We start from the raw sequence: 17,919 nt of genomic DNA, 5'->3' as shown, positions 1-17,919 counted from the left end.
GGATGTTTGCCCGGAAACCGGGAAAGGGAATAACACTCGAAATGTATATAAGAAATACTCAAGTTAATAAAAATAAATAAATAAATAAAATGTATTATAAATAAAAAAAATTCTGGAAACTGAATCCAAGAGAACATTAAAACAATCATCCACCATGATCAAGTAGGCTTCATCCTAGGCATGCAGGGATGGTTTAATATAGGGAAAACCATCAACGTGATCCATTATATAAACAAACTGAAAGAACAGAACCACATGATCATTTCATTAGATGCTGAGAAAGCATTTGACAAAATTCAACACCCCTTCATGATAAAAGTCCTGGAAAGAATAGGAATTAAAGGCCCATACCTAAACAGTAAAAGCCATATTCAGCAAACCAGTTGCTAACGTTAAACTAAATGGAGAGAAACTTGAAGCAATCCCACTAAAATCAGGGACTAGACAAGGCTGCCCATTCTCTCCCTACTTAATCAATATAGTTCTTGAAGTTCTAGCCAGAGCAATCAGACAACAAAAGTAGATCAAGGGGATACAGATCGGAAAAGAAGAAGTCAAAATATCACTATTTGCAGATGACATGATAGTATATTTAAGTGATCCCAAAAGTTCCACCAGATAACTACTAAAGCTGATAAACAACTTCAGCAATGTGGCTGGGTATAAAATTAACCCAAATAAATCAGTAGCCTTCTTCTACACAAAAGAGAAACAAGCCGAGAAAGAAATTAGGGAAATGACACCCTTCATAATATACCCAAATAATATAAAGTACCTTGGTGTGACATTAACCAAGCAAGTAAAAGATCTGTACAATAAGAACTTCAAGACTCTGAAGAAAGAAATTGAGGAAGACTCAGAAGATGGAAAGATCTCCCATGCTCATGGATTGGCAGGATTAATTTAGTAAAAATGGCCATTTTACCAAAAGCGATCTACAGATTCAATGCAATCCCCATCAAAATACCAATCCATTTCTTCCAAGAGTTAGACAGAAAAATTTGCAAATTCATCTGGAATAACAAAAAAATCCAGGATAGCTAAAACTATCCTCAACAATAAAAGACTTCAGGGGGAATCACTATCGCTGAACTCAAGCAGTATTACAGAGAAATAGTGATAAAAAACTGCATGGTATTGGTACGGAGACAGACAGATAGACCAATGGAACAGAATTGAAGACCCAGAAATGAACCCACACACCTATGGGCACTTGATTTTTGACAAAGGAGCCAAAACCATCAAATGGAAAAACGATAGCATTTTCAGCAAATGGTGCTGGTTCACCTGGAGGTCAACATGTAGAAGAATGCAGATCGATCCATGCTTTTCACCCTGTACAAAGCCTAAGTCCAAGTGGATGAAGGACATCCACATCAAACCAGATACACTCAAACTAATAGAAGAAAAACTAGGGCAGCATCTCAAACACATGGGCACTGGAAAAAAAATTCCTGAACAAAACACCAATGGCTTATGCTCTAAGATAAAGAATCGACAAATGGGATCTCATGAAACTGTAAAGCTTCTGTAAGGCAAAGGACACTGTGGTTAGAACAAAACAGCAACCAACAGATTGCGAAAAAATCTTTAGCAATCCTACAAGAGATAGAGGTCTTATATCCAAAATATACAAAGAACTCAAGAAGTTAGAACGCAGGGAGAAAAATACCCTTATTAAAAAATGGGGTTCAGAGCTAAACAAGAATTCACAGCTGAGGAATGCTGAATGGCTGAGAAAAACGTAAAGAAATGTTCAACATCTTTAGTCATAAGGAAAATGCAAATCAAAACAACACTGAGATTTCCCCTCACACCAGTGAGAATGGCTAAGCACAAAAACTCAGGTGACAGCAAATCCTGGCGAGGATGTGCAGAAAGAGGAACACTCCCCCATTGTTGGTAGGATTGCAGACCGGTACAACCATTCTGGAAACGAGTCTGGAGGTTCCTCAGAAAATTGGACATTGAACTACCTGAGGACCCAGCTATGCCTCTCCTGGGCATATACCCAAAAGATGCCCCAACATATAACAAAGAAACATGCTCCACTATGTTCATAGCAGCCTTATTTATAATAGTCAGAAGCTGGAAAGAACCCAGATGCCCTTCAGCAGAGGAATGGATACAGAAAATGTGGTACATCTACACAATGGAATATTACTCAGCTATCAAAAACAACGAGTTTATGAAATTCGTAGGCAAATGGTTGGAACTGGAAAATATCATCCTGAGTGAGCTAACCCAATCACAGAAAAACACACATGGTATGTATTCATTGATAAGTGGCTATTAGCCCAAATGCTTGAATTACCCTAGATGCCTAGAACACATAAAACTCAAGACGGATGATCAAAATGTGAATGCTTCACTCCTTCTTTAAAAGAGGAACAAGAATACCCTTGGCAGGGAATAGAGAGGCAAAGATTAAAACAGACACAGAAGGAACACCCATTCAGAGCCTGCCCCAAATGTGGCCCATACATATACAGCCACCCAATTAGACAAAATGGATGAAGCAAAGAAGTGCAGGCAGACAGGAGCTGGATGTAGATCTCTCCTGAGAGACCCAGCCAGAATACAGCAAATACAGAGGCGAATGCTAGCAGCAAACCACTGAACTGAAAACAGGACCCGCATTGAAGGAAACAGAGAAAGAACTGGAAGAGCTTGAAGGGGCTCGAGACCCCATATGAACAACAATGCCCAGTAACTAGAGCTTCCAGGGACTAAGCCACTACCTAAAGACTATACATGGACTGACACTGGACTCTGACCTCCTAGGTAGCAATGAATATCCTACTAAGATCACCAGTGGAAGGGGAAGCCCTGGGTCCTGCTAAAACTGAACCCCCCAGTGAACGTGATTGTTGGGGGGAGGGCTGCAATGGGGGGAGGATAGGGAGGAGAACACCCATAAAGAAGGGGAAGGGGAGGGGTTGGGGGATGTTGGCCTAGAAACCGGGAAAGGGAATAACACTCGAAATGTAAATAAGAAATACTCAAGTTAATAAAAAAAAAAAAAGAACAACAATGCAAACCAACCCGAGTTTCCAGGGACTAAACCACTCCCAAAGACTACATGGACTGACCTATGGCTCCAGCTGCATATGTAGCAGAGCTTGGCCTTTTTGGCCACCAGTGGAAAGAGAATCCCTTGATCTTGCCAAGGTTGGACCCCCAGTGTAAGGGGATATCTAGAGGGAGGAAAAGGGGGGGGGGCTGGATATGGAAGGGAGCACACTGATAGAAGAAGGGGAGGGTAGGGGATAGGTGGCTTATGGACTGGAAACCAGGAAAGGGAATAACATTTGAAATGTACATAAAGGAATGTCAAAAAATGTTTAAAAAAAAGAGAAAGAAATGTGTGGGTTGAATAGACAAAGAAGACATTAAAGTAGTGGCTTTTTGGGGAGCGTTCTGGGTAGAAGGGTTTTCAGTGGGGTGAGTGGTGATGTGACAAAGGATAATGGAGGAGAGAACAATGGGAATTCATTATATGTATGTGTGAGATGGTCAAAGAATAAATACATCAAAAATGGAAAGAAAATAAAAAAATAAAAGTATCACTATATAATCCAAACCCGGAAATTCAAATAAGCTACTATTTTTCCTTTTTTTAAAATTTTTTATTATATATTTCTTTACTTTTCTTTTTTTGAATTTTTTATTATATATTTCTTTACTTACATTTCAAATGTTAGTCCCTTTCCGGGTTTACTGTCCATAAGCCCCCATTCCCTCCTCTACCTCTCCCCCATATGGGTATTCCCCTGCACAAGGGCTTTCCCTTCCACTGGGCCCCAACAAGGCTATCTTCTGCTACATATACAGTTGGAGCCCTGGGTCAGTCCATGTGTAGTCTTTTGGTAGTGGTTTAGTTCACGTAACCTCTGGCTGGTTGGCATTGTTGTTTTTATGGGGTTGCAAACTCCTTCAACTGTTTTAATACTTCCTCTAATCCCCCCACCAAGGGGGTCCTATTCTCAGTTCGGTGGTCTGCAGCTAGCATTGACCTCTGTATTGGACGTGCTCTGGATATGTCTCTCAGGAGAGAACTATATACAGTCCCTTTCAGCATGCATTTTTTAGCTTCATCAATCTTATCTAGTTTCGGTGGCTGTATATATAAGGGCCACATGTGTGTCAGACTCTGATTGGCCATTCCTTGAGTCACTGCTCTAAACTATAATTCCATATCCTCTCCTATGAATATTTTTCCCCTTTTAAGAAGGAGTGTGAATATCTGCACTTTGATCATCCTTCTTCTTGAACTTTCTGTGGTCTGTAGATTGCATCATGGGTAATTCGGGCCTTTTGGCTAATATCCACTTATCAATGAGTGCATACCAAGTGTGTTTTTCTGTGTATTGAGTATTTTCAAAAGCTTTCTCAGCATCTGTGGATATCATGTCAGCTTTCCTTTAAGTTTCTTTACTAGTGGATTATGTTGATGGATTTCCATCTACTAAATCATCATTGCATCCCTGGGATGACTTCTACATGATCATGGTGAATGATCAGTTTGATGTATTCTTGGATTCAGTTTGTGAAAATTTTATTGAGTATTTTTGTATCGATATATGAGGGAAATTGGTCTGAAGTTCTCTTTCTTTGTATGGTTTTGATTATTTCTTGCCTTGTACTCTTCTTGGATGTATTTGCTTCTTTTTATTCTAGAGCTTTTAGGTATGTTGTCCAGCTGCTGATGTATGCTCTCTCCTGTTTCTTTTTGCAGGCACTCAGAGCTATGTGTTTTCCTCTTAGAACAGCTTTCACTGTTTCCCATAAGTTTTGGTATGTTGTGTCTTCATTTTCATTACATTCTAAAAAAACTTTAATTTCTTTATTTCTTCCTTGACCATGTTGTCATTGAGAAGAGCAATATTCAGCCTCCACGTGTATGTGGGCTTTCTCAAGTTTTTGTTGTTATTAAAGACCAGCCTCAGTCCATGGTGACCTGATAGAATGCATGGGATTATGTCAATATCCTTGTATCTATTAAGGCCTGTTTTGTGACCAAATATATAGTCAATTTCAGAGAAGGTATGATGAGGTATTGAGAAGAAGGTATATTCTTTTGTTTTAGGATGAAATGTTCTATAGATCCATTTGGTTCCAAGTTTCTGTTATTTTCACTGTGTCTACATTTATTTTCTGTTTCCATGATCTGTCCATTGATGAAAGTGGTATGTTGAAGTCTCCTACTATTATCGTGTGCAGTGTAATAAATGTTTTGAGCTTTAGAAATTTCTGTTGCTAAGATTCCTGTGCTTGCCTCTCGCTATCTGGTTATCTCTTATGTTAGTTGGACTTGCGGTCATTGACTGGAGCTTCTCTGTCCTGTGGATCTGTGAGCCTTTGAGCCTGTGATCTTTGGAGTGAGAGAGTTCCTGAAAGACCAGCTGTCTGTGGGCATGTTTTGGGTCAGAGAGCTATGGGGCAACCCCTGCTCTGGGCTTAGATGGAGACTGGAAGGGTCCTGTCCTAGGCTGTGCTACATCTCCTGTGCCCATGTGCTCCCAGAATATGTTTCCTTAGATAGTCAGTGGGGAGAAAGTGTGATATCTCCTGTGGGCTGTGGGTTTAGTAGGGAGAGTGCTCCTTGCAGACCAGCTCTCTGTGTACAGTTTTATTGTCCATAATGCTGTGGGGAAAAACCCAGCTCTGGCACAGATGGAGACTAGAAGGGTCCATTCCCAGACTGCACTGTGGCTCCTCAGCACTGTGCATTCTGTTGGATCTCTCCTTGGATAGACAATGCGGAAGGTAGTAGAGTCTCACCTGTCGGCTAAGGATTTAGAAGGGATAGTGCTACTGATGGACCAGTTGTCTGAGGGCAAGTTTGTGTGTGAGGGCTGTGAAACTGTCCTGGCTCTTAGCTGCCTGATTGTATTCTAATTAGAGGCAGAAAGGAAGTAGATCTGCAGGTTGTGGAAGGTGAGGAAAAATAGGGTTGAGAAGAAGGAGGAGAAACCATAATTATGATATAGTAGGTGAGAAAAAATAATTTTCAATTAACAGAAAAAAAACAGCAGATTAAATTATAATTCTTTGTTAAACCAATATCCATTGTTAGAGTAATTTTAATCACAAAATATTATTCATGATAATAAAGACCTTTCATTGTCATGAAAATAAATTGTGATTACCTTTCATTAGCACATTTTGATAATTGGATACATTTTTATTTGTAAATTTGCATTCCTTGATAAAGAATTATACTTAATATTGAGATAGATTTTTTTTAAGATGCTGGTAATTATACTCGAGTAATGGGAGCTTTAGGCTACAGAATGTTTCCTTTCATCTCCTTTTTCATTCACACCTGCAGCACCAATAATATAAATACTGACTTTGGGACTTAGCAAACCTGGGACCCAGGAACCTCATTGAAACCCTCATTCTCTTTGATTAGTTATTCAGACTCCTGGACTCCATGAATTCCTGTGACTTTGCTTTAGATCATAGAATAAAAAACAATCTCACAGATTCAAGTAGACCTGAAAAATGGGGGAAGCAAACAGAGGTCTCATTTGGATTTTAATTTATAAACTTACCAGAAATCCATTTCTCTTGAAAATTCTGATGTAGTCTCTAAGAGAATAGTTTACATTTGACTCAGGGATCTCCCTGAAGGGTTTCACACTTCTATTCATGAGTCCACATAAAGAGAAGACTCATGAAACTATGAACCTGTGTCTTTGGTGGATGTTTTTAATCCATTCTGATGAATACTTGGAAAGTCTTTTCTACTAGGATAGTAAAATATGGAACAGTATTAACACTCTGTGTCTAGAGGATTGAGCCTAAAGCTTACATTCATGGAACAAATCAGGGAAGAGGCACAGATAGAAGGAGAATTCAGGAATCAAATGTTGCCCGTCTCCCCTTTCATACCTATTCATTGCTCATTCCCTGTTAACAACTGATGTCTCAGGAAAAAGACCTCTTAGACAACCCTATACCCTTATTTAAGAATTCAGTGAATCTGGAAGGTAAGTCCTCTGATGATTCGAGTAGGAAGGCATTTTTAGCAAGATGAGCATGGTCTGTATAACCTTGTTTTCTACTTAAACTTTTATGACTGTTGAACAGTACTAGTCTTTTCTGGTTTGTAGATATACATCCTTAACATGTTTTGATTAATGCATGTGTGTCCTTATAACATTTAAATTTCAATATAATCTTGTTCTTTTTTTCTTAAACATCATATTTTGTTTTAGTAAATTTGAGAAGCCTTATTGTTATCTTCTCATACATTAAAAATATTAAATTTGTACTTTTTGGAGTAGGAAATGTTAGGCAAAGAAGTGAAGGTGTGTTTCATTTATGGTGAAGCACTCGATCTGATTTAAAGTACACTGTAAAAGAAAACATCATTGGTAGAGGTGAAAAACACCATTGTTCAACAGAAGGTTAAGTAAGTGGACTAACAGTGTGGTGTGATTATCTAAATATTCTGCATGAATAGAAACACGTCACTAGATAATCTAAATATTTTGATTTCTTGTCAGTGGGTACATTATCTCAATCATAATAAGTTCTTGACTTTCAGGTTATGCTTCAGTGAAGTAAGTTTTCTTTTTTCTATGCTAAAATTAAATTCATCAAAATAAGGACATGAGACCATAAGATTTTAGCTGACTTACAGAGATTTTAAAGAAAATTTAAAGAATTTTAAGAATGAAAGAATATGTATCTTCTAGTTACAAAAGGACATGAATGTTATGTACTTACTAATAAGTGGATATTAGCCAAAAAAGTACCAACTACCCATGATACAGTCCCCAGAAGTCATAAAGGTCAACAAACTAAAAGTCCCAAGTAACAACACCTCTGTACTACTTGATAGGTTGAAGAAAGCAACCATAAGGGGGAAGGGTAGGAGGGTACTGGGAGAGAAAGGGAATGGGATGGCTGGAGAAGGTAACATGATCTGGTATTGGGTGGGGAATTGAAGCCCTTAGGGCCAGCAGAAAGAATGGAAACAGGCAACCTCGGGATGTTGGAGGTTGGGTGTACCCTATAGAATGTATCAGAGACCTGGGAGGTGAGAAACTCTCAGGACTCAAATTGGGAGAACTAGATGAAATGCCCTACAGTGGGGAGAGGGAACTTGTAGAGCCCACCTCCAGCAGAAAGGCAGGGCATCAAGTGAGGGATGAGGTTGCTATCTCACAGTCAAAAACCCAAACCATTAGTCTTCCTGTCTGAAAGAACTGTAAGGATGGAAATGGAGAAAAACCTGAGGAAAAGAAGGGCCAATGACAGTCCCAAAGTGGGACCCATCTCAAGTGGAGGCCCCAAGACCTGATACCATTACTAAAGTATAGAACTCTGACAAAAAATTGGACCATTGTGGCTGCCCTCCGAAAGGCCAAGCAGCTGAATGAGTCAACTGTACATATTTGCACCCAACTGAGAAATAGACACTGCTGACCCCTTTGCTTGAATTAGAGAAATCTGGAGGTATCTGAGGGGGAGGGAAATCCTGTAGGAGGAACAACAGTCTCAATTTAACCTAGAACCTCAAGATCTCTCAGACACTGGATCACCAACTAGGGAGATACAGCAGCTGATATGAGCCCCTCAACATACATACAGAAGAATACTCTGGCTTCAGTCAGGGAAGATGTACTTAACTCTAAAGAGACTGGAGGCTCCAAAGAGTTTAGAGGTCTGATGGGGTGAGGTGTCAGGGTCAGACATTCTCCTAGAGATTAGGGATGAGGGGTATGGGGATGAAGTCTGTGATGTGGAATAGTTAGAGAGTGTACTGGGAGGGGAATAAAATCCAAAGTGTAAAAATAATAAAATAAAATAAAAAAGAAAGATATGTTTCTGTCAGGCAATATATTCTACCCAGGGAACCCAGATACTGACCAGCAGTTGATTGCTTTTCCTACAGCCAGAATCCATTCATCTCAGTCATGCTATTCATCATAGTCAGTAGCACAAAAAGTGAAGAACTGAGACTGCTCTAACTAAAACAACATGCTGAATCCTGGTATCATCTTTCCAGTATTGTTCCACTTTTGTTCACCACCTGTGCCCTTACCTGTGACATACCTGTGACATGTGGGTACTTCATCAGAAGCAGGAGAGCATATCTCAATGTTGTGCTCATTGTCTCTGTCCCTGCACCAATGAGATCCATGATACTGCATGTCAGATTTTCATGTGAATATTCTGATTGTTCGATGTTGTTTGCCTATAAATAATTTGATGCGGAAATCTAGTAAATTACTTACCAACACAACTTATTACAGTGAATCTACAGTTGTACATTTGAATGTTTGTACAATTTGTACAGTTGAATAGTTGATATTGAGGTTTTAAAATTCAAGAGAAAGTACATAGTTCAATGGCTATTCCAACTGAATAGAAATTCACCGAGTTGAATAGATTTTGGGTATAATTTTTCACATGATATATTTATTCATTTACAAGGTTACTTTATACTAAACCTTATATAGTTTTTAAAGTTTTATGGTGATGGTAACAAAGACCCTAGAATATAGAGTAGAGGAGAAATAAACATATCCTTTCGATTATGATATATATATATATATATGTATAAATAGATAGAGAGTTACAGGAAAACACAAGTAAACAGGTAAACAAATTGAAAATGGAAATAGAAACAATAAAGAAAGCACAAAGGGAGGCAACTCTGAATTTATAATACCTAAGGAAGATACAAGGAGTCATAGATACAAGCATCACCAACAGAATACAAGAGATAGAAGAGAGAATTTCAGGGGCAGAAAGTACCATAGAAAATATCGACACAACTGTCAAAGATAATGTAAAACACAAAAAGGTCCTAGCCCAAAGCATACAGGAAATCCAGGACACAATGCAAAGAGCAAACCTAAGGATAGTAGGTATAGAAGAAAGTGAAGACTCCCAACTCAAAGGGCCAGTAAATATATTCAACAAAATAATAGAGGAAAATTTTCCTAACCTAAAGAAAGATATGCCCATAAATATACAAGAAGCCTACACAACTCCAAATAGATTAGACCAGAAGAGAATTTCTTCTAATCACATAATAGTTAAAACACCAAATGCACAAAACAAAGAGAGAATATTAAAAGCAGTAAAAATTGTCAAAGTGACATATAAAGGCGGAACTACAAAAATTATACCAGACTTTTCACCAGAGACTATGAAATCCAGAAGATTCTGGACAGATATAACACAGACCCTAAGAGAACACAAATGCCAGCCCAAGTTACTGTATCCAGCAAAACTCTCAATTAACATAAATGCAGAAATTAAGATATTCCATGACAAAACCAAATTTGTGCAATATCTTTCTACAAATCCAGGTCTACAAAGGATAATGTATGGAAAACTCCAACACAAGGAGAGAAATTACACTGTACAGAAAGCAAGTATATAATTTACTTGCAATGAAACCAAAAGAAAAATAAACAAACATAATTCCACCTCTAACAATGAAAATAACAGGAAGTGACAATCCCTATTCCTTAATATCTCTCAACATCAACGGACTCAATTCCCTAATAAAAAGACATAGACTAACAGACTGGACAGGTAAGTAGGACCCAGGATGTTGCTGCATGCAAGAAACACATCTCAGAGACAAAGACAGACACTACCTCAGAGTAAATGGCTAGAAAACACCTTTTCAATCAAATGGCCCAAAGAAACAAGCAGGAGTTTCATTCTAATATCAAATAAAATTGACTTTCAACCAAAAGTCATTCAAGAAGATAAGAAGGAAACTTCATATTCATCAAAGAAAAAATCCACCAAGATGAACTCTCAATCCTAAATATCTATGTTCCAAATGGAAGGGCACCTACATTCATAAAAGAAACCTTACCTAAGCTCAAAGCACACATAGCACCTCACATGATAATAGTAAGTGATTTCAACACCCAACTGTCATCAATGGATAATATAAAATAGAGGAATCTCGAATGACTGAGAAGCACCTAAAGAAATGTTCAAAGTCCTTAATGGTCAGAGAAATGCAAATCAAAACAACCCTGAGATTCCACATCACACCAGTCAGAATGGCTAAGATCAAAACCTCAGGTGACAACACATGTTGGCAAGGATGTGGAAAAAGAGGAACACTCTTCCATTGCTAGTGGAATTGCAAACTGGTACAACTCTGGAAATCAATTTAATGTTTCCTCAAAAAATTGGAAATAGACCTAAAGACTCAGAAATACCCCACTTTGGAATATACCCCAAATATGCACCACTATGACATAGGGACACATGTTCCACTCTGTTTTAGTGGCCTTATTTGTGATAGCCAGAAACTGGCAACAATCCAGATGTCTCATGACAGAACAATGAATACAGAAAATGTGGTTCATTTACACAATGAAGTACTACTCAGCTATTAAGAATGAGGAAATCCTTAGTAAACGCAAGGCCCTGGGTTCGGTCCCCAGCTCCGAAAAAAAGAAAAAAAAAGAATGAGGAAATCCTGAGTTTTTGCAGGCAAACCCTCAAGAGACTGGAGGCCCCAGGATGTTTAAAGGTCTGGTGGGGTGGGTGAAGTAGGGACATCCTTGTGGAAACATAGCAAGGGGGAGTGAAGGGTGGGTGGGTAGGAGATATGGGATGTGGAATTCTATGGGGTAGATTGGGAGAGGAATAAAATATGGATTATTAAAATAAATTGATTGAGGTAGATAGATAGATAGATAGATAGATAGATAGATAGATAGATAGATAAATCAAAAGAGGCAATGATGTCTAATGGTGTGGACTCATACCATGTGAAACAAACTCTAAATAATTGGGCTACTCAAAATAGAATACCCCAAGACTGATGGGATTGGTAACAGCTGTACTAGATGCTGGCCCTGAATTGCAGTGGTTGTCATGGTTAAGAGAAGAAGCCAAAAATGTGGCACAACTCAATAGAACTAAGGAAATTAATAATGTAGTGAGGGATCAGTATATTACTGAAGGTTATTATGCTAATATACAAGAACAGGTATAATTTGAAGATGCAATCACAGAACTATGTTATTTAGAAGTTTTAAGAACTTGGAACAAATTTGAGAATCCAGATAAAAAACATTTCTAACTTTTTTACAAAATTTATATAAGGCTTAGGATAAGATTTCACTGTTTTTTGTTTTCTTTTTACAAAGATTGATCCCAGTGGCAAACATAATCATATCTAATCAGAATCAAGGTGTTGGTAGAGAACCTAAAATTCAATAATTGGAATTAAGAATGTGGAAAAGTTATTACACCACTAAAATCATAGAAAATGTTCAAGGATGAACAGAAAAAAAAAAGAATACAAATGCTATTGGTTCGAAAGTGTACTATCCTAGACACCCCAAGATCTCTCAGACACTAGCCCACCAACCAGGCAGCATACACCAGTTGATATGAGGCCCCCAACACATGTAAAGTGGAGGACTGCCAGGACCATATTCAGTCAGGAAAGATGCACCTAACGCTCAAGGATTGGAGGCCCCAGGGAGGAGCAGGATGTTGGGGTGGGGGAATGAAGACATCCTTGTGGAGTGGAGGGGAGGACATTTGGTATGTGAAACAATCTGAGGATGGACTGGGAGGGGATAAATTCTGGAGTTTAAAAAAAATAAAGAAAATATGCAATTAACATAGATGATGACATTGCTCAGCTGTTATTATTTTTCTATGTTAATGATAAAGCTGTTCCAGTTGAAAGATCAGAAGAGTTTGGAATTACAGGAAAACATGAATTCTTGCAGTTATTAATCACCAGAGTCCAATAATAAAGTCACAAGTGAATGATATTGAAATAGAAGATGTATTGCATACAGAAGCCAATGTAACTATTATTTCACACAAACCTTTGGTTTCATAATGGCCACTTCAAAAAAATATCTAGGTATTGAAAAGTCACCTCACATAAAACAAACTTGTGATACCTTACACGTGTGGGACTAGAAGGTTAAATAGGAAAGTTAAAACCTTATATGACTGACAAAGTCCTGGACTTATAGTGATGACTTTCAGTACAGCGCTGGGGAACTCATATTAATATTCTCTCGATACCAAATACAGTCCCTAAAATTAAGGGTGAAATGGAACATACTCCTTGGGAAATTACAGAAAAATAACATCCAAAACAACCATATACTTTGCAGTTTATCCAAACAGAACACAACAAGAACTGAGTTTTCAATTATATAAGAGAAAGTATTTTAGAAAAGATTTTCTTGGTACACAAAGTAAAAATATTCTATGTTTTGTGTAATCACTAAAAATTGTCAAAGAGCTTATAGAAACTATTTGGGGGAAATTAACAACAATATCTTAAAAGCAAGCATCTTTAGCTTATAAAAAGCACTAATTGAATTCTGTGTTTTGGAAAAGGAACATCAATTCTTTAACCACCTATAATCTATTCTGATGCAAAAATTTGGGAATGCCTAGTTATAAGTCAGAAACTGATAGAAGGCCCATATAATTCACTTCAAAAATCAGAGTGTTATGTAATTATCATTGAATTATTAGATTTTCCTGAAACTCTGAATATAATTACTGATTCTAAATATGTCGAGTTATTTTAAATATAGAAACAGATGAATTTTAATAGATAATTCAGAATTATCCTTGTTATTTAAGCAAATGCAATAAGCAATCATAAATGGAAACTATACATCATATTAACCATCTTCTATCTCATATATACAAGCTTGCAAAATACTTTGACAAAAGAAATGAAAACGCTGATCAATTGTTAGTAGGAAATATATTGGTAACCCCAAAATATCACATTTAATCTCAAGTTAACAGTAAATGTTTAAAGAAAAACTTTTCTATCTCCTGGAAACAAACTGAGGTAATTACAATAAAATGTTCTACTGGCCCTTTGTATAACCCAACTCCACTTCCTGCTGGAATCAACTTTAAGAGTACCAAAACAAATGAAAACTGGCAGGTGGACATGTTTCATCTCGCAGAACTAGAAAATTAAAGTTTATACGCCATACAAAAAAGGACAGCAGCTGAAATACATGGGGTTATAGAAAAAACTGGAATTAAATCATCCTGTGGACTATAAGAATGTGTTAACATCAGAGAATGTTTTGTCTTAAGGACATGGACTTGTTTATATTTTTTCAAAAAGAAACTATGAATACTAAAAAACTAATAAATCTCAGAGTTAAGCATGGGAGATATTCTGGAAACCTAGACCACTGATCCCAAAAGAGGAAAGAACAGAGCCTATCAAGTCACTGCTTTCTTCTGCAAGTAGGAAAAGCCTGAATGAGAAACATTTACCATATATTTCTGAAAGACCTATGAGCAGGGTTTTGATCTCCTGCAGTACAGAGCCATCCACAATGCTGAGCAACAATAGGACTGTGAACTGGACTTTAAAAAGACTCTTCTGAATACTACATCTTGAATTACCAAGTTGAGACAACCCAAAAGTTCACAAAGGTGTGGGCACAGACTAAAACACTGCAGCAAGGAACTCCAGAATAGAAGATTATAGAATATCAGATAGTCTCTACATATAAAAGGTTCAGGAAGCAGAATCCATGTTACAGAAAAGAAAAGCATCACTGCTAGGTTTTTATCTCAGTTGTGGATAGGATACTGAAAGGTCAACAGAAAGACCACATCAAACACCTAAGAACCCTGGAAAGGACATTGGGAAAAATGGAAAAGCAGCTTCAAAACTGCATAATCAGTAGCTAAAACAAATGACAGGAAATAGAAGGTGCTTTATTTTGCAAAGTTATCCCTTTAATGGATGACAGATGGCTAGTCAACTAACTCTTTTCGAATTATTATTCTCTAGAACTGCTTCATACTATGACCTTTAGTGTCAGTTGCCTCTTGGAATTCTGGGAATGGGAGAGGTTACAAAAACATAACAGAGGCTGAAAGTTGACTAGTAATATTGGACACTAGAAAACTGAACATGTCCCACAGATCCCTGAACCCAAATCCTGTGGGGGCGAAAGTGGGCCCTCAGAGTGTAGACACTCCTGAGAACTCAGAGGAGACAACCACTTTCTGCCCACACACCTGACCCAAGAGGAAATCACCTAGTGCCATCAGTGACCTCCGGGCAAAGGGACCTAGAAGCAGTCAGGGGCAGGACCCTTCAGGTTTCTGCCTGTTCCCAAGATTGCCTAAACACCGAAGAGTAGAGGTAAGACCATCTTTTTGCTCCAAGCAACCTGCCTGGTAAACTCAGGACACACAAAGGCAGAGGTACTCTGGAACAGTGCACTTCTAGTTTCTGACTGTTCCCAGAACTGAACTGAACCGATGCCACAACTGAAACCCCAGAAGCACAGATAATCCTGAGACCTCAGAACAGACCTCCACTTCTGCACACTTCTGTTCACATACCTGGACTCAGAGGAAACTGCATGGTACTTCTAGATACAAGAATATAGGCACAGTCAGCAGCAGGAACAGAGGTTTCTGCCTGTGCCAGGAACTGAACTTAACAGTTCACACAGTTCACTGCACCCAAATTCCCTAGGTAAGAGAGCAGGGTCCTCAGAAGTGTGGACACTCCTGAGAAATCAGAGGAAACAACTACTTTCTGCCCACATTTCTGACCCAAGAGGAAATTGCCTAGTGCCATCTGTGCCCACTGGGCACAGGAACCTGGGAGCAGTCAGAGGCAGGACCTTTTTGGATTCTGCCTGCATGGAGAGTAGAAAGCCAGTCATGAGGAGCACTTATACAATGGAGAGCAGAGCTCTATGTTCCCAGATCAGGATGAAAGAAAACAGGTCTACAGGAGTGCTGACACACAGGCCAACAGGGAGGTCAAGCCACTGTCAGAGACAGCAAGTCAAGCTAACACCAGGGACAAAATGATGGTGAGAGGCAAGCAAAGGAGATTAAGCAACAGAATCTAAGACTACCAGGCATCTTCAGAGCACAGTACTCCAAACAAAGCAAGTTGTGGATATCCAACCATACCAGAAAAGCAAGACTTAGATTTAAAACTAAATTTTATGATGATAATAAAGAACTTTAAGAAGGACATAAAGAATTCCCTTAAAGAAATGCAGGGCAAGACGAATAATAAGTAGAAGGAATTAAAGAGGAAACACAAAAATACCTTAAAGAATTTCAGGAAAGCACAACCAAACGGGTGAAGGAATTGAACAAACCATCCAGGGTTAAAAAAATGGAAATAAGAACAATAAAAAAGCACAAAGGGAGACATCACTGGAGATAGAAAATCTAGGGAAGAGATCAGGAGTCATAGGTGCAAGCATCACCAATAGAATACAAGAGAGAAAGGAGAGAATCTCAGGGGCAGAAAATACTATAGAAAACATTGGCAAGAAAATCAAAGATAATGTAAAATGCAAAATGTTCCTATCCCAAAACATCCAGGAAATCCAGGACACAATGAAAGCATCAAACCTAAGAATAATAGGTATAGAAGAGAGTGAAGACTCCCAAATTAAAGGGACAGTAAATATCTTCATCAAAATTATAGAAGAAAACATCCCTAACCTAAAGAATGAGATGCCAATAAAAATACCAGAAGCCTACAGAACTCCAAATAGATTGAAACAAAAGAGAAATTTCTCCCATCACATAATATTTAAACACAAAATGCACAAAGCAAAGAAATAATATTAAAAGGAGTAGGGGAAAAAGGTCAAGTAACATATAGAGGCAAACCTATAAGAATTATTTCAGACTTCTCGCCAGAGGCTATGAAAGCAAGAAAATCCTAGGCAGATGTCATACAGACCATAAGAAAACAGAGATGCCATGCTAGGCTAATATATCCAGCAAAACTCTCAATTAATGTAGGTGGAAAAACAAAAGCATTCCATGACAAAAATAGATTTACACAATATCTTTCTATACATCCAGCCCTACAAAAAGATAATAGACATAAAACCCCAATACAAGGAGGAAAACTGCACCCTAGAAAATATAAGAAATTAATCTTGCAATGAAACTGAAATAAGAGAGACACACAAAAATAATTTTTCCTCTAACAACAAAATAACAGGAAGCAACAATCACTATTCCTTAATATCTTGTAACATCAATGGACTCAATTCCCCAACAAAAAGATATAGACTAACAGACAAGACACAGCATTTTGCTACATAAAAGAAATACATCTCAGAGTCAAAGACAGACAATACCTCAGAGTAAGAGGTAAAATTCCAATAAAAATTGTTTGAAGAAATAGGCTGGAATAGCCATTCTAATATCAAATAAAATCAACTTTCAAACAAGAGATATCAAAAAAGTTAAGGAAGGACACTTCAGATTCCTCAATGGAAAAATCCACCAAGATGAACTCTCAATCCTATATATTTATGCTCCAAATTCAAGATTACCTACATCCATAAAAGAAATCACACATTATGCTTCACACAATAATACTAGAAGATTTCAACACACCACTCTCATCAATGGAGGAATCATGGAAACAGAATTAAACAGTGACACAGAGAAACTAACAGAAGTTATTAACCAAATGGAATTAACAGATATTTATAGAACATTTCATCCTAAAAAAAAAAAACGGATATACCACTTTCTCAGCATATCATGGTACCTTCTCCGAAATTGACCATATAATTGGCCACAAAACAGTCTTTAACAAATACAAGAAGGTAGAAATAATCCCATGCATCCTATGAGATCACCATGGACTAAGGCTGGTCTTCAATAACAACAAGACAAGAGAAAGCCCACATGTACATGGCAGTTGAACAACTCTCTAGTCAATGATAACATGGTCAAGGAAGAGATAAAGAAAGAAATTAAAGACTTTTTAGAATTTAATAAAAATGAAGGCACAACATACCCAAACTTATGAGACACAATGAAAGCACACCAAAAATTCTACGACAAAAAGAAGCAAATACACCCAGGAAGACAGGAAATACTCAAATTCAGGGC

General features: G+C 37.8%; 1 protein-coding gene across 5 annotated transcripts in view; it reads right to left on the bottom strand.

The window, feature by feature from the left end:
* The window catches only part of LOC134483996 (cytochrome P450 2C7-like), a 56,006-nt gene that overhangs the window by 13,054 nt on the left and 25,033 nt on the right, over positions 1-17,919 (bottom strand). For 2 of the 5 annotated variants that reach the window (NM_001433011.1, NM_001433010.1), the window contains exon 6: positions 9,073-9,214. In NM_001433011.1, coding sequence (NP_001419940.1) covers positions 9,073-9,214 — 142 coding nt within the window. Of the gene's footprint in view, positions 1-3,607; positions 4,961-9,061; positions 9,215-17,919 lie in introns of those variants that run through there. The other 3 variants (XM_087593700.1, XM_087593730.1, XR_015643116.1) reach the window with 3 other exon arrangements.

The sequence above is a fragment of the Rattus norvegicus genome, chromosome 1 (genome assembly GCF_021556685.1).
Source record: "Rattus norvegicus strain SHRSP/BbbUtx chromosome 1, alternate assembly SHRSP_T2T, whole genome shotgun sequence".
NCBI classification, from domain to species: Eukaryota; Metazoa; Chordata; class Mammalia; order Rodentia; family Muridae; genus Rattus; species Rattus norvegicus.
The sequence above is the reverse complement of the archived record's forward strand: the minus strand, read 5'-3'. Positions and strand labels throughout refer to the sequence as shown.